Genomic DNA, 15,434 nt, shown 5'->3' on the forward strand with positions numbered 1-15,434 from the left:
TTATCCATTCCTAGTAGATCCATATTTACATCCGGTTCTGGCATGCACCACGGAGGCATTGGAGGCCACTCCAGTCCAACCATAGATTCTACAACTTGTGCTACATGTGTCATAAAATGAACTTTCTTATGAACGCCCTCAAACTCCCAACAGTCAACAAGAAGGCCTTTTGCAGCCAAATCGCCACTGTACCCTGCCACCCTAACCCAGTAGTGCACCCCCAGTTTCAACCTTCGCAGCTGCAAAGGTAACTCCTCCATCTCAACCAACAGAGCTGGAATCGACGTTGTTCTAAATGCCCCACAGCAAATTCTCAAGGCTTTTGCTTGAATTCTGTCTAATTTAAGAAGAAGGGTCTTAGCAGCAGCTCCAAACACTTGACAGCCATAATCCAAAACAGACCTGATCATGGCTCTGTAAATTAACTGCAGAGTATATTTTTCTGCCCCCCAATCGCTACCAGACAGGCTTCTCATAACATTAATAACTTTTTCACATTTAATCACAATTTTTTCAATATGTGTCTGTTTTCCATGTCAACCGTTCGTCAAACCATAGTCCGAGAAACTTGAAGACTTTGACCCTCTCAATCACATGTCCATACATTTTAAGATTCATGGGAGGAATCTTCCTTTTAAAACCAAAAATTATAAATTTGCTTTTTTCGCTGGAAACCTTAAACCCCCACTGGTCACTTCCGGTTCCACCACGTGACCCGGAGCTTCATCATGCAGAGGCGCGTCCAGAAAAATGTGGAAGGGGGTCCAATGAAAAGGGGTTTGGGGCGCCCCATGTGGTCCATCTGTGGTCTTTATGTTTAGCTAAATAATGGCTCTTTCAAATAAATTAGTAATTTAAGGAAAAAACACATTTGAAATTTAATTTTAATACAACTTGGCAGCTTGTCCAGCACCTAAACAGAATAAAACTGAAAAATTGTGCAGCTTGTGTGTTCCCTTCCTGCAGATCCCGCCAGCTGTCTGTCATTTTTTTGTTCTGCAGGTACTATTTCAGCTGGGAAATAGTTTTCTAGTAAATAGTTTCTGTAGATACAAAAAAATAACTGTTTGAAAATTGATATATTGTGAATCTCAATCTAAACATTTCTCTGTGACTTTTGTTTTAGGTCTACAATTATTTATCAGAATCACTAATATATTTTGGATTAAAGATGACTCATTTCAAATTTGTCCATGCCAAAATATTCCTTCCCCAACGTTTAGGTCACATTCTCAGCCGTTCACGACTGAGGGAAAATATGAGAGCCAGCTTCAAGACTCCAGACTTTAACCCCTTTTGATCACCCAGGCTTCTTTAGAGTTATTTGTGGCTTTAAATGCACAGGAAAATGGGTGTTTAATCGATTTGTCTCTTTATCTATTTAACCTTATCTCGTTTTGTGGCTATTTTATTGCATAGTTATTAGTTATGTTGTTAAATAAAAACATATTTATATTTTATTTCATAGACATTTTATTGTAGTGGTATTTTATTGCATTCAATTCATCTGATTTTTATAGTTTAGATTGACTGTAGTTGTACTTCCAAACCACCTGGGGGCGACGTCCCCAATTCAACAGTTTGCGACCAGCCAGACCTAAAAGAAGAAAAACAGAAGTGTCAAAAAAATGTGGCGCGAGGGTTGTGGATGTTTGCGAAACTGTGACCGGGTTGAAGTAGTTGCTGCGTTTTAGTCATGTGGACCAGCTGGAGAACCGGAAACAAACAGAACATCATGGAGAGAACGTTTTGCGGGTTCTGGCCCGGACGTGGAGAGTAACGGTCTGCAGGTTTGTTTACATGTGAACCCGGAAGAACCAGGAAAAGTGATCACGTCTGGATTGATCAGATATTAGAAACATTTCTGGTAAAAAGCAAACCCTTAATTGTGTGAGTTTGTCTAGATAGTTGCCATGGAGATTTATTATTATTATTATTGAAAATTTACATTATTTTTTTATTAGAATTATTTTAATTGCTTTGTTTTAATTTTATTTTTTGCAATTACGCTTATTTGATGGTATATATATATATAAGAACGAAATGATTAAAAACTTAAAACAAAAAAACTCGGTTTGATTTTTCAGCAGGTTTTTCACTATTTATTTCTTTGTTTACTGTTTTAGTTTCCAAAACAAACTTCTATTTACAAAAATGAAATTAAACTCCACTAAATCAACGTCAAACATGAATGATATTGATTATCGATCGACTAAAACACACACGATCAGCTTCTTATTGACCCTCGTTTTCTTCCAGAATATAGTAACATTTCCCCATCATGGCGATGACTCCGCAGCAGGAGGCACTGATCTGCCGCGTGTTTGATGCCTATTTGAGTAAGCATCACCATGACGACATCCTCCTCCTTGTTGACGATGATGGGGATGAGACTCATCACCCGGTGGTGGTGAACGCCATGACTCTCTTTGAGGTCAATATGGAGGTAACGGCAACACCCCAGAAGAAATGAAAATGTTCAAATCTGCTTCTCATTTTTATCACTGAATTATCTTAAACAGATTAATTTAATCTTACTCAGTCCAGTTATTATATACAGTCAATCAGATATTACACTTTTTTTTATTTTGTAGATGTGAACATTTATTTCTGAAAAATTGGGCTGCCTTTCAAACGAGCTCTGTATGATTTAAGACAGCTTTCTACTGGTTCTGTAAAAGCACTAGAATATATTTTAAACAAGGTGCTGTGATGTTTTAAAGGCACCCGTCATTATAAGAGTCAAATAATTGTCAGGTTTCCTCATTTTAGGGAAAAAAAACATCCCATAATATCAGCTATTGGAACTGCAAGACACTTTCAGGCACCGTGATCCTTTCTTAAAATCACATTATAAAAGCAAACCAAAAGTCTTTGTATCTCCTCACAGGTCGGGGATTTCTTCAATATGTTTCCTGACAAAGTCTTGGCCATGTTTGATGAAGTTCTGCAGAAGAAAGCTGTCCAGATCTCAGAGGACGCGTCGTCTGGACACAAAGGAGGACAGAAGTCCAGAGAAAGCAGACTCAGACGCACGCTCCACGCTCGGATCACAGGTCCGACTAACGTTTGAAGAAGATATATTTGATCTTCAACACAGAAGCTGTTGGTCTGTGGGGGAGTGACAGGCTGAATGGGCTTTCCTTTTTTTGGGCTTTTTTTAATAAAACGTCTCAAACCTTTAAGAGTTAATCGTTTACTGTGATGTCACTGTGAAATTCAAGAAAACTCTGAGATTCTGATGTGAAGTAAAGTGGCTTTACACTGAAATACAACACTGTACGCTAATACTTTACCAGTGTACAGTGTGTTGCATATCAGCTGCTTTTCTCCTTTCAGTATCCACTGGAATTACTTTGATTGTGTAAACATTTGAAGATGTGAATTAATTTAAACACTAGAGCTGATGTTAAAAGGTCAATGATGCCTTTAAATTATTCTTTTTAAGTGGACGTTTCATAGCTAATTTATCCAGGTATGTATTTAACAGCAGCATTATTTTTCAGTGGTACTTATACACCGTATTATAAACACAAATGTGACACACAGACTCACTCAAAACAACTGTCAAAAACAAATGCATCTTCAAAAATCCTGGTGTTATTCCTTCAGACACGCACATGAATTGCACTAGGTGAACACTGATACAGCCACCACTGAGGGGTTCTGCCCTCTTCAGTATAGGAGACAAGACACAGAGATTGATTGACAGTAGTCTATAGCAGGGGTGTCAAACATATGGCCCACGGGCCATATCCGGCCCCCCAGATGGTTTAATCCGGCCCAGTCATGAAGATAAAAAAGTATTAGGATGTTGGGGAAAAAGAGCACGTTTCTAGCCCATTCATGTGGCAAGTTATGGGTCTGTAAAGAAATGACCGCAATGCGCAATTCCGCCACTAGGGGGAGGAAAGGAAAAGCAGCCAAAGCAGGAAAAGATTTTTGGAGATTTCTTTGTATTTTGCAGACTGACAATGACACACACTGACGGGTCACTTGAGATCAGGCGAGTTGAATGCGGCCCCTAAACCAAAATTAGTTTGATACCCCTGGTTTATAACCTATCAGGGTGCAGAACAAAAACATGGAAAATTGTACTGATAAAAATCCATGAGGGAACAGTGTATTTTTGCTTTTGTCTAAATGGTTTCTTCATCGTAGGTCTGCCAGTGTGTCCAGAGCTGACTAGACACACTATCCCCAGGTCCAAAGACGTCGGACACTTCCTTTCTGTGACCGGCACTGTGATACGGACCAGCGTTGCCAAGGTAACAGGACTGTTCAGGCCTGTGGAGCAAGAGCATTTGTAAGACGAAAATATGAGGAACATGAGGGTGAAAAACTCTGAAGTTGCTTGTATCAAACCAAGTGGATGGAGAAAATCCAAAGTCTAACTGTTCATCGTCACTCGTAGGTTCTGGAGTATGAGCGGGATTATATGTGCACCAAGTGTCGACACGTCTTCAAGGTGCATGCCGACTTTGACCAGTTCTACACCTTTTCGGCACCGGTGAGCTGCCCGAACCCGTCCGGCTGCAACTCCATGAAGTTCAGCAGTCTGTCTGAAGGGTCGGAACCGGCTGCCTGCAGGGACTACCAGGAGATCAAGATACAGGAGCAGGTACAGCCTTTTACAGGTTCCTCTGTCTACACAGCAGGTTACCTTCTGCCCTCATCCTACAGGTGCAGAGGCTCTCTGTGGGCAGCATCCCTCGATCTCTGGTTGTGATTCTGGAGGACGATCTGGTGGACGGTTGTAAATCTGGTGAGAATCGCCCAAATTGGTGATCTGATTTCACTGCAGCTTCCTCTGACTTCTTTGAGATGGTTGCAGGAGACGACGTGACCATCTACGGGGTGATGTGTCTCCGCTGGAAGCCCCTGTATGACGGCACCCGCTGTGAGGTGGAGCTGGTCCTCCGAGCCAACAACCTGGAGGTGAACAACCAGCAGACGGCTGCCGCTCAGCTTCTTAGCGACGCTCAAAAGGAGTTCGAGGAGTTCTGGAGTAGTTACGAACACGATCCCATGGCTGGCAAGTGTTAACTGTCTCACTTTACCCTCACTTCTACCTGCTGCTCACCGAACCCTTCTGTGTTCTCTGCAGGCCGGAACCAGATCTTACTGAGCCTGTGCCCGCAGGTCTTTGGCATGTATGTGGTCAAACTGGCCGTGGCGATGGTTTTGGCTGGTGGGGTGCAGAGAGTAGATCCTTCTGGGACCAGAATCAGAGGTTTGTGTCGAGAATGTTACACCAAATAAAAGATTACAGTTAGTACTGAAGATATACTGAGCAAGAAAGTATTTGATGATCCACAATTTTCCCCTAATTTCTGTATTTTAAATGTTATTTGAGAGAATTACCTCACATGAAATGAAGCAGTAATCTCATACATCTGAACAGCAGGAGTTCAGTCTTCAATCTCTCTGTGATCTACTTGCTGTTGAATGGAAATTAAGGTTCTTAATGACTCAAAAATGGCGAGGATGCCACAAAAACAAGCATGATGGTAGATCTGAAGCACCAGAATTGGGTTGGTTTACTAGAAAAGAAGTGATTCCAGATTTTCTGAAGGAAAAGCTGTTTGTGCCGAAGATATATCCCTGAGGTACATCGCTGTGTTAATGTCATGATGTTCCTCTGCTCTTGTGTCACCTGCTTATCCACCTGATATTCACGGTTAGGAAAGGCGGTCCTCCATGTGCCAGGTGTGTTCTGATCTGAGCGTGCTTGTCTTCCGTAGGAGAGTGTCACATGTTGCTGGTTGGTGACCCGGGAACAGGGAAGTCCCAGTTCCTGAAGTACGCAGCCAAGATCACACCGCGATCCGTTCTCACTGCTGGGATCGGATCAACAAATGCAGGTCTGTAGTAGATTGAAATTTCACTTTGAAGATGAGGAGGTGTTCACTTTTCCTCTCCGTCTCCGTGCCAAAGGGCTTACGGTAGCTGCCGTGAAGGACGGCGGCGAGTGGCACCTGGAGGCGGGAGCTCTGGTCCTGTCGGACGGCGGGCTGTGCTGCATCGACGAATTCAACAGCATCAAGGAGCACGACCGCATCAGCATCCACGAGGCCATGGAGCAGCAGTCCATCAGTGTGGCCAAAGCTGGGTACGACCTCCAGCATGACTGATCTGTGTTAACGGTACTGGATCTCTAAAGTCTACTATAGATTTACAGAGTTTATGAACAAAAATGGAGCAGGAGACTTTAATTAAACTTTAAAATAGTTCAGCATATACTGAGGAAGTAAACATGAATTAAAGGATTTCATTTGTGACACTAGAACACGTCTCAAAGTCGAGGCCCAGAGGCCACATATGGCCAATTTGGCATTTAGCTAATATTTTAGCTGGCTATTAAGCGTTTTCAGCTATCAATTTCAGTATCTTCAGCTATCAGCACCAGCAACTTCAGTGGCCAAATTCAGCTTACAGCATTTACACTTGCATTATCACAGGTAATGCTATATATCTAGATGATCATTTTGTTAAAAAGTTATAGTTTTAATATTTAAAAAAATGTAGTTTTAGAGTCTTCAATAAATGTTTATCCTGTTTGGCCCGTGACCTAAGGCGTGTTTTGGATTTTGGCCCCTTGTGCGGTTGAGTTTGAGACCCCTGCACTAGAATAAAAGTTAAAAGAATAAACTCCTCCATGGTTACAGCATTGTTGACCCATTCTGATTAAAAAGACAAACAAAAAAAACAAAAAAAATGGTCTTTATTTTTCTTTTTTCATTTGTCCTGTCCAACAGCTGAACAAACATATGGGAACTGAAAGCCTCTTGTGTTTGAGAGATTTTACTGTGACAAATAAGGGTTATGGACACACACACGAGGAGTTTATTTGTATAAACCCCTTTCGTATTTGAGGCTAAACTTTATTTATATTAATTATGTTTGTATACATTTCTTGTATGGAAAAGAGAAGAGAGAAGGTGAGAGCGGGAAGTTAGTGATGGGTGCAAAAGACAGGGGAGAAAAAAGAGGTTGAAGAAGTAGGAGGGGATAGAATCACAAAAACAGTCAAAAGGGCGTGGCCTGTCCACAGACACACTTAAGTATTACAAACATTTGTTGGCTCCAAAAACCTTCACACACATACATGTCAAAATGTTTACAATACAAGTACCGGTCAGAAAATAAACGTATGCATAGAAACAAACATGTCAAACGTATATCATTCCATTGTTCACTATTCTTGCTTGTCTTCTTCACCAAAAATGTCAACAGGTTGTAGCTCCATAGCTAACATCAACACCTCCTCATGGAAGTCCTCCTCCTCTGTCCACAGAATGGTGTGTAAGCTGAACACCAGAACCACCATCCTGGCTGCCACCAACCCAAAAGGCCAGTACGACCCCAACGAGCCTCTGTCTGTCAACGTGGCGCTGGCCAGCCCCCTGCTTAGTCGCTTCGACCTGGTTTTGGTTTTACTGGACAACAGAAATGCCGAGTGGGACAGAGTCATCTCCTCCTTTATCCTGGAGGAGCAAGGTGAGAGCTCACCAGAATAATCCAGTAAATCTCCACCGCTGTTGATGAATATGTGACAGAAACCGTCCTAGAAAGGACCCAGATGTTTGCCGCACCACAAACATCTTGTTGCTTCTCAGGTCTTCCAGCAGAACACTCTGCTCTGTGGTCCATGGAGAAGATGAAGGCTTACTTCTGTGTGATCAAGCAGCTGCAGCCGCAGGTTTGTGACCAGGCCAACCTCATCCTGACCCGATACTACCAGCTGCAGCGCCAAAGCGACGGGCGGAACGCCGCCCGCACCACCATCCGCATGCTGGAGAGTTTAAGTCGGCTGGCTGAAGGTACAGTAAGAACGGTGTCTTGGTCGTCCCAGGATACTGGTATTTAGGACAACTGAACTTTAGAGGTCTATCTAGAACCTCTGTTGTCTCTTCCCTAACTTCTTGTAAGAATACAAAGAAAAAGGGCTTGAACTGGTCTTACTTTAGCTCGATTGAACACTGCAGTTTGTCCAACCCTCAGCTCACGCCAGGCTCATGTTCCGAGAGACCGTAACCATCGAAGACGCTGTTGTTGCCGTGTCCATCATGGAGTGCTCCATGCAGGTGAGGAGCAGGACCACTCTCTGGATTCTACCGTTGATTTCCATGTTAAAAACTAGAGATGTAAAAGATACAGGTAGAAAAATTGATCGAGCATTGGGAGTAACATCAGTATTGGTTGAATATAAAGAAGATTATGTTGAATAAAGTGCATAAAATCAATCAGGAAGTGAATAATCAGTTTCTCTTCCTGCCACGTCCTATAGACATTTTGTTTTTGTTGCAAGAATATCAACATCCATATAAAATTATATACACACCCCTATGAACCCTATATAACCATTTCTGAGACCTCCATCTCAGTAACATAATCTAAACTTTCTTAAAAACCCATTCTTCATAACTTGGTTCCTGTTTACTGCCGTGTAGTGCATCATCTCTCCACTAGGGGCAGTCGACGTGCTTTTCCTGCTCCTTTCAAAATGGCTGCTTCCATTAAATCTCAAAAACACTTTTGGCGGGAAAAAAGTTTAGCTAATTTCCCCCCCAAAATGCAAAATTTGTTGATAATGAATTATTAATGAGATTTGAGACATTAAGGAACTTTTTTTCCCTGAACACTCATGATAATATTTTAAATTTCAAACTAACCAAATCCTCTAGCGTATCACAACTGATACTATATATCATCAAAAAATATGTAAAAAAAAGTTTCCATTGATTTCATCAAAGGGTTTAAAAACATCTTAATTCCCCCAAATCTAAATTCTCTGTCAGATCTTTGATTTTGTTGCTCTACAGAATAAAATATTTCACCTTTACATGAAATATATTTACTGCCTGCTTTCTAGACGTTTTTTGCTGTCTGATGCTTTTGGTTTTATTTATGTTAATAATTTTTTTAACAAAACAATTTTTTTTTAAATCCACAAAAATCTACAATTCCCTTAGCCCTTCACATTTGGTATTGTTAAAAAGCCCCAATTGTCTTCTGTAGATACCAAAATGAGTTCATTCAGAGGTATGAAGTGGTTGAGAGATATTCAGGTTTACAAAATCACTTAATTAGCTTCCTCTTTGCCATGATTGCAATTATTGTAGCTGTTCTGAGTTCAGTTCTGATGGACAAAGGTTTTTTTGGTGTTCTGTTTCTCCTGCAGGGCGGCGCTCTCCTAGGAAACGTCAACGCCTTGCTCACCTCCTTTCCTGCTGACCCGGTTGATCAGTATCGGTCCCAGTGCCGGGTGGTTCTGGAGGGTCTGAACTTGCCTTCGCTTCTTCGCAGTGAGATGGGGCGACTGTCCAGGTGGGGGCGCTGTTTCTGCTGCTCACTTTACAGCTTACTGTTCTGCTGTGTCAATCTGACAGTTTTGGTGTCACATTTTTTTTCAACTCCTATTTAGGTTGAGGAGCTCTGAGCCTTCAAGCTCCGCCCCCAGCGAACCAAAGAGCCCACCCCTCAACGGGGACTGGGAGACTGTTTCGCCTCCGCTATATGGGTCTCCAATTTTCACGTCAACTCAGGAAGTGAACAGGAAGTCTGGCTCGTCTGATCGGACCAACCATCAAACTGAAGGCGGCGCTCGGAGTGATACTGCCTCCACGTTCCATCATCCCAATGTTTTGACGCCATCAGAAAACCTTAACATTCCCTTAAAAAGACAGAAACAAACTATAAAAGAGAAAACACAGAGAACCCAAAAACCTCCAGAGGGGTTTGGTTCTACGGTTCCTAAAACTCCCAAACCCACAGGAACCCAGGAGGTGACCCGGAGTATTCATGGAGACTCAGCGGGAGGAAGAGGAGGAGGAGATGAGGGCAATAATGAAGAGCAGCGCTCTGATCTCCAGTTTCTTGGTAAACATGGGCAGGACAGGACGGAATCGAAGAGCATCAGCGCTGCGCTCAGTGAAAAGATGGTAGTGGAAGCTTCAACCAACCTTCACAGCAAGTTGTCAGGTTTTACGTTCAAACCGAGGAAGACAATGGCTGCCATGCTCAAGGATTCTGCTCCTCACCAAGAGACGGCCAAGACGGCCATAAAGAGGATACAATCTCTTCTAGACGATGAACCCAGAAATGAACCTACAAATGCAAAGAAACGGCGAGTACAGACAGCAGAGGGCGCCGTTTCAGAGGAGCATAGCAGACGAAGACAGGACAACGGTGAGGGAAGATCTTCATCGTCAGGAAGGGTGTTTGGTGTTACGTCCTCTGGAAAGGACAAAGGAGAACCAGGAGATGATAGTGAGAAAATAGAGTGTCCTGAAAGAGGTCAGAGTAATCCAGTGTCCGCGGTCGGTGATCCAGGAGGCCAGAAGAAGAACAGTGTGGCTGCGTCTGCCTTCACCAAACTGAGCAGATTTTCTTTCACGGGTTCAACAGAACACAAAGCTGCCCAGGAGTTACCAGAGAGAGAAGAGGACGCTGACAGTCTGAGAGCGGATCCAGAAGAAAGAAGCAGAAGACGGCTCTCGGACCAAAACATGGAGGTGGATTCTGAGCACCAAGAGAAGCAGGATGGACCCAAGAGTCTTGGTGCTGTTGCTCCTCCGAACCAAAGCAAAAGAAAGTGTTTCCAGTTCAGGTCCACAACAAACAGTGGGCCTTCCCCACGTCTGCTGACAGGACTCTCCTTGTTCGAGTCTGTCGACGTTAACAACGACGTTCTGGACACAGACTGGGACCAGGAGATCAGCAGTCTTAAAACGGACCTGTAACAGAACCCATGTGGTTCTGTCCGTAAATAATAAAAAACTGATGACCCAGAGCCTCAAATGAGTGAACATTTAAGATTACAAAAGAACTTTCAATGAGTCATGGTGATCTGAAACCAAATAAAGATTATGTCTTCGGTTTAAAGGTTTTTGAGGTGTTTTAACCATTCCTTCTGTTTTGACATGTTTTTTACTCAATGGCAAAATTAACCACATAAGCAAATCCTTTTAAATACAAAGTTGGTAGTGGTGACTTTTTTTTTTTTGCCAAAAAGAACCTAAATGGTTTAACCTCCAGCTTCTTAACCTGTTGTGTCATAAAAGCATGAACTTCTACTTTATGTTTGTTTTTTCTTCTTTTACATTTTCTTTAGAGCTTTTACTGAACCGCTCAAATTCCACCAACTTGCCACATTCATATGATATGAAATCATTTTTTTTAAAATGGCACATTTGTTCTTTTCTATATGTTTAAATGTGTTTTTCCCTTTCTCTAAAATTATGATAAAGATTTTCATTGCCTCTAATACCAAGAAACACATTTGGTTGTTTTTTTTAGCATAAATGCATGCTGTATGTTTTTAAAAAAAGAATAGAAATATTCACGTTATCAACCATAGTTGTACTAAAATATTCAAAAATAGATCTTAAAAGTTTTTGAAAAGGTGCTTGATTTTGAAGAAAGACATTCAACCCAGTTTCTTTGTCAAATTTGTTGTTTTTATGAGCCAGCCCTGTCAGTTAGCTCCGCCCCTTTGCTCTAAATCAATCAGCTTTAATTCGATGTTTTAATAAAGAAAACCTTGTGCAGTTGTACTTATACGTTCACATATCCCGGCAGAATTCATGATTTCTTTGGCCATTTTTCATAGAATGTGAATGGTAACACAAACACTTGGTTTCCACTCATAGTTAGTGGTTGGATGAAGCCATTTATTGAGGCAAAAATTCTGTTTACCCAAATTAAATCACAATGACAACAGAAACGTCCAAAATGACTGTCCTGTATTCAATTTGTGTGCACAAAAGATCTCTGAGTTTCTTGGATCCTAAGAGACCCTTCATCCAGTGCTACACTGACAGTTCTAGATCCTGAGTAATGGAAAGGATAAGGAGCTGTCAAAACTGAACTGTACTAAACAGGAAAGGGATATAAAAAGACATCCAAGGAACTGAGAAGGCCAGTCAGCAGTTTTAAACTTTGATCAAGAAGTAGAAGGTGAGGCGTTTTGTTAAAACCAAACCATGGTAAAAAGAAAAAAAAAATCTGCCGTAACTCACAGAAAAATTGTTACGGATACAAAAGAAAAGCCAACGGATTGTGATTCAAAATGCGCAAACATTGAATGAACATTGCAAGTTAACCAAGTCCAACTTTGACCAATCAGGGACTCGGATTTGGTAGTGACATATAGTGTTCTTTCTAATTCATGGAAGTGTCAACTGTTTGAACATTGATCATAAAAGGAGAAATTGATCGTTGTGGTTTGTGCCCGGCCAGAATTAAATGACACCAAGTCTAATATTTCACAAAAGAGCTGTTAAAGAGAAAGCCTGGAGCAAAGATTCAAAAGATTTACACACTTTTCATGAAATAGTAAACAGTAAAAAATTATAAGAAAGTAGATTCCTTTCCCTATTCGTCCAGTGTGAACAGCATGAGCTAAATGGAGGTTCAAGAATACAAGTTTAGCACTTTCTTGAACGAAGCTTAAAGTCTCTTGCTTCTTTTTCTTTTGAAAAGATTAGGATCTATCTGGGATCTCGGATTGTGCTCTACAAAGGAGCTGAAGTCATTCTTCTCCTCATCACGGTGACACTTTTCCAGCTGATCCAAAATTCGCCTTGTTGATTGGCTTGAGCTCTAGCGGTCCCAAGCTGCTTCTCCTCTTCCTCCTCCCTGTTGCCTTTGAGACCACAAGGTGCAGCAGCTCCACAATGTTGAGGATCACAGAGAAGCCCGCCATCGCCAACATGAAGATAATGAAGATGCTCTTCTCTGTGGGTCGACTGATGAAGCAGTGGTTGATGTGTCGACACGGGTACTGATCGCAGGACACTTCTTTAGGCATCAGGAAGAAGCCGTACAAAAAGTAGTGGCCAATGATGAAGACTCCCTCCAGGAGGATCTTCATCACCAGCTGGATCACGTAACTCACCAGGAGCGCCCCCTTGAGCTGGACTTTCCCTCTTTCGTCTGTATACTTTGGAAGTTTCGCTAAATACTTGTGCCCCCCCTTTAGTTGCTGCTTCCTCCTCAGTTTGTTCTCCCTGCGGATGACCAGTAGAACGTGTCCCAGGTAGACCAGCGTTGGCGTGGACACCGTGAGGATCTGCAGGACCCAAAACCGTGTATGGGAAATCGGGAACGTGGTATCGTAGCATAAATTATGGCATCCCACAGTTATGGTGTTGCATTTAAAGCTCTTCTTTTCGTCTTTCCACACTTCATCCACACCAGCAGCTAGGATGAAGATCCGAAAGAGGAAGAGGATGCTCATCCACACCTTACCGAACACGGTAGAATGGGATTGCACCTTGTCCAACAGCTCGGACAGGAAAGACCATTGCCCCATCTTAGCTGCCTGAGGGGAAAAAAAAACAACCAAGAAGGATCCATGAATTCACAGCTTCAGATGTGTCAGAATTGTCTGCCAACTAATAGAAGCTTATTTTTTCATGATGAATTAGTAACATTTTCAGACTGGTCAAATTTATAACATCTCCGTCAGTGTTTGTTAAAAAAATGTAAATGATAGTTTAAATTTGAAAAGAACTGCAAACTACACTTGTTAATGTTGCAGATTTTGTTCCATTGAATTATTATATGATGGAAATCCACTGTGATGTTTGAAGTCAGGAAGCGTTCACGCCATCAATCTTCAAGCAAAAACCCAACAAGCTGTCTTTACAAAACGTGATTCTGTCAAATAGTTCATGATTGTCTCTTTGAAAAAATTTATTTCTACAACCCTACTAATAAACATAACCAGCTAGATTTGTATCAGATAAGATCAATACTTGATAAAGTAATTCTTAGAAAAACGCCTTACCTCAGTGATGAGCTCTGTCCGTCTCTGGACGATTTCTCTCACTTCCTCTCTTTATAATTCCTCCCAACTGCCTAATTTGTCCTCGATTCCTCCTTGAGAACGCCCCCACACAACGTGACAGTCGTGATGTTGAAATAAACGTCTTTGAGGTTTGAGATCAGTCATTTTCTATCAATGTAGGGAGTTGATGTGATCTTGAAATGGCTGGCGCTCCCCACGTGTTCCAGCTGTCCCACGAGCTCCACCCAAACCGGGGCAAACTGAATTCATGCTTGATCAGCTGGCTTCATGACGGGGCCTTCTGGGGTCCATCACAGGCTGACAGTGTCCCAATGTTCTTTGAGACAGAGCAGCCTTTAGTCCACAACAGTAATCTAAACTTTTATGATTTATGAACTCAAGACAAAACAAAAATATGGCCAATACTAGAAGTGCTCATTTGAAGTCAAGTGATTTCCTTACACTGGTGTGGTGGGTGTGTCCCTTAGGTTTATAGTGGGGATTACAAGTAGAGTTCACCTGTTTTCTTGGGTGAAATGAACGCCAGATGAAGGAGGTACACCTGTTGCTGACCGCTTTTGATTCAGTTTTCGCTTTAGTCCTTGTGCTCTCTTATGGGGTCCAGATGACCGAACACTTATATTGATGTGTGATCCCTCCCATGAAAAAGGTGGACAGGATTTTATATCCGCCATGAACACCGGGGAAGTTAAAAAAAATTCTTGGGAAAAAAAAGGTTAGAGTGCTGTCTTGTGGGGTCCAGATGACCCCAATTCTAATATAAACATTGATGCTATCACCCAAAATACTAACGCTAATAAATTAGCATAACAAATACACACAAATAAATCACCGTCAAAACATACGGACGTCTCCCATTTGCTCCCATCAGAACATGTTTAACCCTTGTGCTATCCTATCAACCCTTCGAGTTTTGTGCAGAATCAACGCTGTCTCCCCATTTGGACCCACGGTGATTGATGTCTGGCCATCGCCCATGTAGGTGCAGAACAGGCCCACCAGCCCTTCTGGAGTGTCCATATGATTTCTAATAATTGGACAGTGGCAGTAGGGTGGTAGCCCAGGGCAGGGGGGTGGCAGTCTGATACTGGCCAATCATTAGATGATTTTCTGGGCCTTGGAGACTCTATCAGTCAATTATCACGCTGCCATTTGACTGCCACTAGACTGCCACTCAAACCAACAAATGTGCCCGGGCGGGCATTGACTGATGCCAGATAAAATGTTTGATCGCTGTAAAATGTTATATTTTTCTTAAAACCTCAAAAATGCCTCACCCACAACTCATAGGTGAATTTCTGATGAACTACGGCCACTCTACAGAAACAATGTCTTAGAAAATGACACAAGTTTCTCGATTTTGGCTAATCATAATTGACATAATCATAGTTAAAACATCACTGAGAATGCTTCAACAATAGATGATCAGTGTGGGATTTTTAAGAGACAGACACAACACATCTCTGGACCAATTAAAGACACGTAAAAGGAAGAGATTGTTGGATTGGAAAATGGGATTTGCAGAAAAACTTCCTCAATGTTTTTGCAGAGGTGTTGAATACGTGTAAGCATACGTGCAGTGGAGCATTGTTTCTTTGTTTGAAGTAACAGCTGTCAC

The 15,434-nt window shown here is 42.0% G+C and overlaps 2 protein-coding genes across 3 annotated transcripts; one reads left to right on the forward strand and one right to left on the reverse strand.

The window, feature by feature from the left end:
• Positions 1 to 1,552: 1,552 nt before the first annotated feature.
• mcm9 (minichromosome maintenance 9 homologous recombination repair factor) lies at positions 1,553 to 10,795 on the forward strand. 2 transcript variants are annotated; one of them, XM_024291476.2, is made up of 15 exons: positions 1,553 to 1,867; positions 2,260 to 2,446; positions 2,891 to 3,056; positions 4,162 to 4,268; positions 4,415 to 4,621; positions 4,684 to 4,765; positions 4,835 to 5,035; positions 5,108 to 5,233; positions 5,745 to 5,864; positions 5,938 to 6,112; positions 7,298 to 7,500; positions 7,620 to 7,823; positions 8,005 to 8,087; positions 9,185 to 9,330; positions 9,428 to 10,795. In XM_024291476.2, exons 2-15 carry the CDS (start codon positions 2,282 to 2,284, stop codon positions 10,743 to 10,745), a joined length of 3,303 nt encoding a protein of 1,100 aa, XP_024147244.1. In that variant the 5' UTR covers positions 1,553 to 1,867; positions 2,260 to 2,281; the 3' UTR covers positions 10,746 to 10,795. The 2 variants fall into 2 exon arrangements, with proteins under 2 accessions (XP_024147244.1, XP_024147243.1); XM_024291475.2 differs by having other exon boundaries at positions 1,554 to 1,790.
• An 859-nt stretch (positions 10,796 to 11,654) lies between these two features.
• Positions 11,655 to 13,997, reverse strand: LOC112158226 (gap junction Cx32.2 protein). The gene is made up of 2 exons (XM_024291477.2): positions 13,796 to 13,997; positions 11,655 to 13,327 (listed from the first exon to the last, which is right to left on the reverse strand). The coding sequence occupies exon 2, from the start codon at positions 13,316 to 13,318 to the stop codon at positions 12,551 to 12,553; it is 768 nt and encodes a 255-aa protein (XP_024147245.1). The 5' UTR covers positions 13,319 to 13,327; positions 13,796 to 13,997; the 3' UTR covers positions 11,655 to 12,550.
• Positions 13,998 to 15,434: the final 1,437 nt, after the last annotated feature.

Source organism: Oryzias melastigma, linkage group LG24 (genome assembly GCF_002922805.2).
Source record: "Oryzias melastigma strain HK-1 linkage group LG24, ASM292280v2, whole genome shotgun sequence".
NCBI classification, from domain to species: domain Eukaryota; kingdom Metazoa; phylum Chordata; class Actinopteri; order Beloniformes; family Adrianichthyidae; genus Oryzias; species Oryzias melastigma.